Here is a 10,376-nt window from a genome sequence, read left to right as displayed (position 1 = left end):
TATGGCGAACCTTTTGAGCTCGGTGTGTCAGCATTTTGAAAAACCCTAACTTAACTCTGGTGCCGTGTCACATATAGAAATTTTTTGATATTTGCAACCAAAGTAAAACAAAGACATATTTTTGATATTTATTTTATATATTTAAATACCTTTTAACAAAGAAAAATCAACCAAAAAAATGAGTTCGCGTGTCACCTCTGACACGCGTGTCATAGGTTCGCCATCACTGGCCTAGGACGTAACTGCCCACCATAACCGCTTTAGTTAAAGTTTAATTCCAGACCATCCTTTGTGGTTATTTTAGGTCTCTGAGTTTGCAAGACTGCCTTGCAGGCCTCCCCTGAGCTTGTCAGGTCAGCATGTGGCTCCTTTAGTCCACACATGTATATATTTCAGAGGATACCATGTTGACACTGAAGTCTAACCTAACTCAAAACCTCGAAGCATATGTATCTCTAAAGTATTTTCCCCCTTTGGAGGGACAGCAAACAAGAAACCAGAATGAGGACCCTGAAATATGAGCAACTTCTCCACATTGAGGACCATGATTTTGCAATGAGACCTGGATTTGAAGGTATTTTTTAAAAATATATTTTTATTGATTTCAGAGAGGAAGGAAGAGGGAGAATGAGAAAGAAACATCAATGATGAGAGAGAATCATTAATTGGCTTTCTCCTGCACACCCCACATTGTGGATTGAGCTGGCAACACGGGCATGTGCCCTGACTGGGAATCAAATCATGACCTCCTGGTTCATAGGCCGACTCTCAACTACTGAACCACGCCAGCGGGGCTTGGGGTGAGTATTATCTTTACAAAATGAAGTTGAAAATTGGAAGCAATTAAGACCAAGACACAAGTAAAGGCCATTAATAAAAAACAAAAAGCCTTTTATAATTGCATTTTCTTGACCAAAAGTACATATCCTGCTTATATACACCTGTTTGTTTCAACGAAAACCTATACATTGGATTACATGATGCTATTCATAAGAATCTTACTGAATATTCTTTTAACCTGGAGCACCTGGCTATCATGGAAGAACTAGAATGCCAAATGCCTGACTCCCAGACAACTCTACTGAGTTTTTTTCCTTTTAGTCACTTGCAGCAGCTAAGACTGAGCTAAATGTTGGCGTGCCAGGCAATGTGTACCACCTCCCTCCTCCCTCACAGTGACCCTAGGAAGCTGACACTGTCACGGTCCCTAATGTTCCAGTGTGGAAACGGGGACTTAGAGAGGGTAATAAATTTGCTCAAGGCAAGAAAAAAATGCAGTAAGCAGTGGAAGCAAAGTGCAGGTCAGGAGGGCAGAAGAGGGCCCTGTGATGCCGGAAGCCAATTCTAGCATGTCATAATTTCAAGAGTTTCATCAAAAGGTTGATGGAACTTGGGGACTCAACAAAGGCTGAGTCACATATGTTGTCACCTGTTGGGAATGGCTGAGGGCATTTCCCCAAACCTGAAAAGGGATGATTGCTAGGCTCCCAGACAGCTAAAGGGCATTTTAATCTACATGTTATTGCCTCTTACTGGCCAAACACCTGAACAGCCGGTAGGCTAACTCAATCTGACAATGCCTCTGTATAAACCCTGACCCTTTTAAGTGTATATCTCTGCCTCACCTCAGGACAAACTGTGTTAATAGAAAGCATGGGGTCCTGAGACGAGGAGAACTTAGATCATAGTTGCCTTTAAGCCAGTGGTTCTCAATCTTCCTAATGCCGCGACCCTTTAATACAGTTCCTCATGTTGTGGTGACCCCCAATTTCATTGTTGCAAATTGAACATAATTAAAGCATAGTGATTAATCACAAAAACCATATGTAATTTATACATGTGTTTTCTGATGGTCTTAGGCGACCCCTGTGAAAGGGTCGTTCGGCCCCCAAAGGGGTCGTGACCCACAGGTTGAGAACCGCTGCTTTAAGCTAAGCTCCTCTGACCCCCAAATGCCTTTCAAAATTTTGTCTCTGGACTCCTATTTAATCTACAGCCGTCTCCAGATTCCTGAACCCTTCTTAATGATAGAACAAGAGCACCAACAATGTGAGAGGCGCATATTTGGAGCTAAGTCTTTCCTCCCTCAGATAGTTTAATGTGCGCATCACTTAAGCGAGCCACGTTTCCCAGACATACACAGGTGTGGCGAACCCTCCGCCTTCCTGCTAACCCACCCGGATGTTCTGTCTTGGACTTAAGTCTCCCGCTCCCACAGTTCCTGACTCGACATTTTCAGAATATTAGAGGTGTGGATCGAAAAAAGGGAGTGTGCGGGTGGAAGGCAGGATTGTCCCGCAGAGGGACAGGTTCAGCTTTCTGATAACTAACACTTAGGAACTTAGGGCGGGTGGGGAACTTGATTCTCACTATGTTGTAGTGAAATAAAGTATAACAGGTAACTAGTTATGTTGAGGGTTTTTGTTTTTTGTAAACAGTTCCTGTAATCCCTTGGGTTGCAATTCTAAGGATGTGGCTCTGATTTTATTAAATTAGTGACTAAAACTTTAGTGAGCGTCAGAACCACCTGGGGGATTCTTTCTTTCTTTTTTTTGTTTTTAATATTTTTATTGCCCTAACGGGTTTGGCTCAGTGGATACAGCGTCGTCAGCCTGCGGACTCAAGAGTCCCAGGTTCGATTCTGGTCAAGGGCATGTACCTTGGTTGCGGGTACATCCCCAGTAGAGAGTGTACAGGAGGCAGCTGATTGACGTTTCTCTCTCATTGATGTTTCTAACTCTCTATCCAAAAAAAAATAAATATTTTTATTGATTTCAGAGAAGAAGCGAAAGGGAGAGCGAGAGAGGAGCATCAATGAGAGAGAATCATTGATCAGCTGCCTCTGTATACCCCGTATTGGGGATTGAGCCTGCATCCGGGCAGGTGCCCTTGACAGGAATCAAACCTGGAACCCTTCAGTTTGTAGGCCAATGCTCTATCCATTGAGCCAAACCGGCTAAGACCACCTGGGGGATTCTTAACACAGAGGTTACTGGGCTCCACCCCGCCAAGTTTTAACTCACCAGATCTGGGCGGGCCCAAAATGTGCATTTGTAATACATTCCTCGGTGGTGCTGCTGCTGGTGGTCTGAGGACCATATTTGGTAACTACTGAATTAGATGATTAGCATCAGATTACCAGGGGTCCTCAAACTTTTTTAACAGGGGGCCAGTTCACTGTCCCTCAGACTGTTGGAGGGCTGGACTATAGTTTAAAAAAAAACTATGAACAGATTCCTATGCATACTGCACATATCTTATTTTGAAGTAAAAAAACAAAACGGGAACAAATACAATATTTGTATTTGCATGTGTCCTGTGGGCCGTAGTTTGAGGACCCCTGGATTAAACCTTGGTGAGTTTAATTTGTTTTTACAGAGCATTTCTCACAGTTATTGAGTCTAATTTAAGACTTTAAAAGCCTCAAAAATTAATCAGGTTTGAAGATGTGTCTGTCTTTTACTTCTAAGACTATTATTTCTTTCTCCTCTTTTCTTTAGGTCACTGCTTCTCAGATGTGTCATCCTTACCACAATTCTCCTAAATATGCTGGACTTAACTATCATTCTCAATAGATCAGTTTCTCTCCCCCAATCACATTTTCCCATCGCTTCAATAATCTACTCTACCACTGTAACTGGGTGTTCTGTACCGCGGTCTCTATGATTCTATAAAAAGTGTCTAGCCCAGCTGGCCTGGCTCAGTGGTTGAGCATTGACCTATGGACCGGGAGGTCATGGCGAGATTTTGGTCAGGGCACATGCCCAGGTTCTGAGCTCAATCCCCAGTGTGGGGCGTGCAGGAGGCAGCCGATCGATGATTCTCTCTCATCATTGATGTCTTTATCCCTCTCTCTCCCTACCTTTCTCTCTGAAATAAAAAAAAAATTTTTTTTAAGTGTCTAAACTCTTTTTCCTACCAACATTTAATTGGCAAAAATCTTAGGAAAATACTGATAAAGTTGCCCGGCTATGGATCCTTTCAGCCACAAGGGGCGCCAATCTCACAGGAATGGCTTGGATCTGGCATTTCCTGAGCAGCAGCTGGAAGCTCAAAATGATGCACATGCTCTCTTTAACACCAACTCTCAAAGCTGCCCTCCTTCGTGTCAGGCTAGGTCCCCCAATCACATGAGTTCCTGATCGAGAGGAAAGGGTCTTTATGGGTCTATTTTAGACTGCTGAAAGGCAGAAAGACTGAGAGAAAGAAGACTGTCCTTGAAACAAAGGCTTTGTCCTTCAAAGTGGCTCCAGGACCAGACCCGCAGCAGTCACCTGGGAGTTAGTTAGAAACGCAGAAACTCAGGCCCCCTCCCAGGTTTTCTGACACAGTCTTCATTTTAACAAGCTCCCAGGTGATGTGAGTACATTTCACAATTTGAGAAACACTGCTGTAGATTACTGTGCCCACTGCTTTTATTTTAAAACACTTACGCCTCCATCCTCCTTCCCTGTGTCATCCCCACACTCCAGAAAAACATAATATTGACCTTTAATTCTCTTGATGGGCTACAGATACGCGTAAAGATTTTTGTTTTTAAGTGAGAGTGCTTTAAAAAAATTTTTTTCCCCTGAGGCTACTTTGTGGGGTTATTAAAAATGCAATTAAAATGTGCTACTTAGTGGCAGGTGGCAAATCATCCCATGATTAAGAAATTTTTCTGACAATTGGGGCTAAATGGTGTCCAAATGGCCTGTGTGTTCAGGCAGAAAAATCCATAAATTCAGTCGACGTGCCAGTCTGGTAACTCTGTGAAATATAGTCCTTAACCTTCTCTTATCCTGGTCAGAACAGCTTCTTAACACCAGTGACCCATTTCTCTGTTCTCTCAAGGCGGCCTTCCTGAGGAAATGAGGCTGCAGGATATTAAAGACAAGCTTTAATTTATCTTCTCTTTCCTTACACTTGTCCATAACACAAACAAATGCACAGACTTCTTTCCTCTTGAGCTAAATGTAACTTCAGCACTTCTCTTGCCTTAATGTGTTTTCCTAATTAGCTTTAACATTAAAACCAGCTGCTGTGCAGTGTTTTTTACTTTTAGAAGGCGTTGGAAGATTAATCGACTCATTATGTGGAAACAGGAGGATATAAATTTAGGGGAGCTTTTTGTTTAACTTGGGTTATAAATTGTGGCTCATTTTCCTTATTTATGTTTTCTCTACCCTTTCCATCTCCCACAACTAAGGGCTTTTTGTTTTAGTCTTATAGGTGATGCTTTCTTTTTTTCTTTAAAGTGAAATCAATTTAGCATCTAGATTCTAGATACTGGCTACTGAGTCAAGAATAGTCAAACAGGAGGACTAGACTGGGAGCTGACCATATTCCTGCCTTAAGGAGCTTTAGATTTCAGGGAGGTCTCTAACCTCTCTGAGCATGAGTTCTCTCCTATTCAAATGGAGCTGAAGTCGGTTCTACCTAGCAAAGCCAAGTAAAAGCCAAACTTCTGCAAATCCCTTAAATGCTCAGTTCGGTCCCCTGTAAAACAGGGGAAATAAATATATGGTACAGCTGGCCAGCCACTGGGTCTGCCACTAAAGTTGGTTCTGACTAGCCAACAGCTGCAATGAGGACTTGAGATACAGTGTAATATATTAGATCATATATTTTATTTTGTTACTAGAGGCCTGATGCACGAAATTCGTGCAAGGGGCTTGGCCCTCGCAACCTCGGCTGCCTTGGCCCTCGCAGCCCTGACTTCGTCTGAAGGTCTGGGGCTGTTCGGTTGATTTGCATATTACACTTTTATTATTATAGATTATTTTTATTGATTTTAGAGAGAGGAAGGGAGGAGAGAGAGACTGAAACACATCAATGATGAGAGAGAATCAGTGATCGGCTGCCTCCTGCACACCTCCTACTGGGGATTGAGCCTGCAACCTGGGCATGTGCCCTTGACCAGAATGGATCTGGGGACCCTTCAGTCTGCAGGCTGATGCTCTATCCATTGAGCCAAACCAGATAGGGCAGATAATGTATTTTAAATTCACTATATAAATAAGATGTGTAACTTTTATTTAACTTTCCTTATTCCAGAGTGCACTCAAACCAGATTGATATATTTAAAAAGGACTATAGCCCTAGCCGGTTTGGCTCGGTGGATAGAGTGTTGGCCTGTGGACTGAAGGGTCCCAGGTTTGATTCTGGTCAAGGGCACGTGCCTGGGTTGCAGGCTCGGTCCAATGTGCAGGAGGCAGCCAATTAATGATTCCCTCTCCCTTCCTCTCTGAAATAAATTAAAAAAACCATATTTTTTAAAAAAGACTATAGATGTGTGTGCTACTACCTACTTAGTGATCCATAAGCATAATGGTTAATAGTTATTTAATTTTTACTATGCTTCCAATGTTTTCTGTATAGAGTTAATAGTATTTATGAAATAGTTACTATTCATGTTGTTGTATGTATTACTGATCCAGTAGATAATGAATAAGTGGCTTGTTAAGATATTTGAATGGATGAGCTCCTACCAACTGAGCCACACTGGCCAGGACACACTATGCCATTTTTCTGTGAGCAATGGACTGATTATTTAAATGTTTGAGTGTAGGATTGGGAGTAGCTGCTTGCATGTCTAGGGGTAGGCTCACATTTTTTGCCTAACTGCAGTAGCATTAGCAGTCATTTAGTGTCATTTATTAAGTTTACTGTGTATTACTTCTAATCTTCAAACAAGCCTCCAAGGTGATGCTATTACCTGGGCTTTACAGATGAGGAAACGAAGCTTCGGGATGTTACTTACCCCAGATCAGCATGAGTAGGGAGCTGGGTTCAAACTCCAGTCTGTGACTCTAATGCCAGAATTTTGTTCAGAATATTGTGCTACCTCTCCAAACCTTCCATTCCCTTGGAGTAATGGACTCAATGGGAAGAGTTGCTCATACTGAAAGGCAAGTAGAATCGTGGATGAGATCTTCCCATGAATTTTTATATTTTATTTTATTTTATTTTATTTTTTCAGAGGAGAGCATGAACGCAGTCCCCCACTACCACAAATTATGCAGTTGAGTTTCCCACATTTGGGGAAATCGCAGGGGTCAGCACGTCCAGAGTGCAATGGACAAGCCTCACCCTGGGAAAACCACCTTCGTGATCATGGTATCTCCCCTGCCAGGTAAGTATGAATTTGTATTTTGATATCTCTACTAATTACAGAGAAGAGGCAAACAGAAACCATCAGAGCTGAATCCTACAAAGAAGTAATACTGAGTTGTTACCAAGTTGATGCTTAATCATAGTATCACTGAACAATATTATTTACAGAATTGTGCTTATTAATGCTGTAGAAAGCAATTGGTCCAATGTGGCTGGAAGCAGTTGGTGGTTAAGATGCAGGTAAGGTACCCCTGGACCCTGAAGCAGAAGTATATGTAAGTGGCAGGCCCAGTGCCTGGCCAGCTGGAGGAATGAGATGGAGAGGTCGGACTCATGAAAGAGGAAAGGGAACCTGTGTTGGTAAAGTGAAGGCATTATGAGCCAATTAACGGGGAAGTCACAGATGTTGGACAGGGACTGGCAAGGCACATCTTGTTTTATAATGTTTTGTGTATTTAAAATAACTCAGTGCTTTATTGAATGATACGCACATATATGTCTCATGTGGCACATCCAGACATTCATTGATTTTTAGTAAAGAAGCTTTTCTGTCCTGACTTTTTTTTTAAAAATATATTTTATTTGCTAATGTGTCCCCCACTGGGGATGTGCCTGCAACCAAGGTACATGCCCTTGACCGGAATCAAACCCGGGACCCTTGAGTCTGCAGGCTGACACTCTATCCACTGAGCCAAACCGGTTCTGGCAATCTGTCCTGACTTTTTGAAATCCCAGAATATTGAATGAAATAGCCAGAGCTAAAAAAGAGCAAGATTTCTATTTTTCAACAATAATTAAAAGTATTTTTCAACATATGTACTACTGTTTGTAATGCTTTAAACAATAAAATAAAATTTAAAAAAGAAAAAAAAGAAAGTATTTTTCAACTCAAGGCTACACAGAGACAATAAAATTTAATTGAGAATTGGCCCTATGAAAAGAAAACATATGAAGACTATATGTATAACTACATAAAATATTTTAGCATATATGTCCATTAAATTTCATATACAATACTGAATAATGAAATTATTTTTGTTTTTAAAGATATTTTTTATTGATTTTTAGAGTAAGAGGAAGGGAGAGGGAGAGAGAAACATTGATGAGAGAGCGAAACATCCATTGGTGGCCTCCTGCACACTCCCCACCACGGGTCAAACCTGCAATCTGGGCAAATACCCTGACTGGGTTTCGGACCAGCAACCTTTCCGGGCATGAGATGACACCCAACCAACTGAGCCACTCCAGCCCGGGTGTGAATAGTGAAGTTACACAGGAACTGGTGAGACCCTTTGTGAGGTGTAACAAGGAAATGGCTTGGTCTCAGGCTGGACTGGATTCTCTTGCATCATCATTCAGGTTCTCTGGGCCATGAACCTGATTCTGAGACTCAGCTGCAAGCACAGCTCAGCAGTTCTCTGTCTGAAGTTGCTCCAATTCTGACTTTTAGTATACTCTCATCAAACGCATTTCTAAGAATGTTTGCTTCATCCTGATGACCCGGGAAGGGCCATTTCTCAGTGTGTGCGTCCCCGTGTATGGCTGCGCTATCATCACTGTTCTCTGGCCTGCAGGCTCTCTGCCCAAGCGAAGGACGCTGGTTTTTCAGCCGGAGAGTAAAGGCTCCCACATTTCCCAGAGTCATGAACTCCATGACCTCTCCACTCCCTGACTATAAAATATCATCATTTTCCATAAAAGATATAGAATTCTACACACTCTTAGGCAATGTTGTCAAAATGTTATTCCTTTTTAAGTCACTACTAGTTAAAAAACAAAAAACCCCCAAACAAAAAATTGGAAACGCCACTTTTGTACAGTAACTATACTATGAGAGGGAAATATTGAATTGTTCCCAAGCAAATGTGTAATGATTATTGGAATAACATTTATTTAGGCACGTGCCTTTATTATTATAACTGAATGTATAATAAATCAGTAGGTAATGGAGAAATGTGATGTTTAAAAATCTTGAAAGTATATTTTCAACATTGCTCTCTCTGCTTTGAATGAAAGTAATTTTAGTCGCTTCTCAGAATATTGCCCATTCTTCTTGAGGAAGGGTTTCAGTGCCAGGGGGAATAGATGTCCAGCTTGAAAGCACTGCCAGCATTTCAGAGGTTAACATGCTAAGTTTCTCCAGGAGGTGCTGGCTTTTCTCTGAAGGGATGAAGACTCAATAGTGTCAAAATCACTGGTATTTCCACACATCATTTTAATTATGTATGTTGTTTATGTTTCCTACTTCGCTTAATAAAGTTGTGGTTGTTTTACTTTCTTCTATCTACTTCTTTCTGCCCTTGATTCCAATTCTCATTCCTTTCCTACTTGTCTTTTTCCTTCTGGGGAACGTGCCATTTTAACAGATTCAGGTGATTCTTTTGCACACCTGAATTTTAGAACCAGCGTTTCGTGGTCCTTTCTGTCTCTCATGCATCAAAAAATCGTTGCCTCTGTCCCAGTACCTCTGACAACTTTCCTTCCGCTGCCAGTTCTAATAAATGCTGCATCCAGGTTTTTGTGGGACTGTGGTTTATTCAACTTGGGGGTAGGGGTGGTTCTTTAACAAACATAATAAGATTTGTGGACACAAAGTCAGTTATAAAAGTGAGTATTTATTCACAATGAGAAAAGAAATCAAAGTAAAATTCTAGAGCATGGAGTTTCAGGTGCTTTTCTTCTGAGACCACTATAGGTGATGCTCCAGAGAGCTTATGTAGAAATACTTCCCAGTTGTAACTGGCTTTCCTCCCCAAATTGAATACTCTCTGCTTCCCAGGAGCTCTCAACATTCACTGGAGTCCAGGTGAGGGAGGGACTTTGCAACTGAAGCTCACAGGCTTCAACCTGAATCTACCTGAAATATAAGATAAGCCATTTACTTACAGGCCATTAACACCCACAGCAGACAGTCTGGACTAATGGTGTTGAGTGGTCAATCTGAACCATATTCTTTAAAAATATATATATATTTTTATTGACTTTAAAGAGGAAGGGAGAGGGAGAGAGCGAAACATCAGTGATGAGAGAATCATTGATTGGTTGCCTTCTGCACTCCCCCCACTGGGCAGGTATGTGCACTGACGGGGAATCTAACCAAGACCTCCTGGTTCGTGGGTCGACACTCAACCACTGAGCAACCATGGCTGGCCAGAAATAAGTATTTTACTTCAATAAACTAGAAGGTGCATCTGTGAATCAGAATAACAATAATATGAGTAAGAACTTCCAAAAGTAGAGAAGTTAAAATAGTGGGAAGTAACAAGGGAGGATGGAAGTCT

The 10,376-nt window shown here is 41.6% G+C and overlaps 1 protein-coding gene across 1 annotated transcript in view; it reads left to right on the top strand.

The window, feature by feature from the left end:
* Positions 1-501: 501 nt before the first annotated feature.
* GABRR3 (gamma-aminobutyric acid type A receptor rho3 subunit) overlaps positions 502-10,376 on the top strand; it is a 40,715-nt gene continuing 30,840 nt past the window's right edge. Inside the window, exons 1-3 of the mRNA XM_006774980.1 lie at positions 502-574; positions 1,860-1,868; positions 9,166-9,243. Of these exons, the coding sequence (XP_006775043.1) occupies positions 502-574; positions 1,860-1,868; positions 9,166-9,243 (160 nt within the window). The remainder of the gene's footprint in view (positions 575-1,859; positions 1,869-9,165; positions 9,244-10,376) is intronic.

The sequence above is a fragment of the Myotis davidii genome, unplaced genomic scaffold (assembly GCF_000327345.1).
Source record: "Myotis davidii unplaced genomic scaffold, ASM32734v1 scaffold48, whole genome shotgun sequence".
In the NCBI taxonomy this organism is placed as follows: Eukaryota; Metazoa; Chordata; class Mammalia; order Chiroptera; family Vespertilionidae; genus Myotis; species Myotis davidii.
This window is presented reverse-complemented; position numbering and strand designations above follow the sequence as displayed.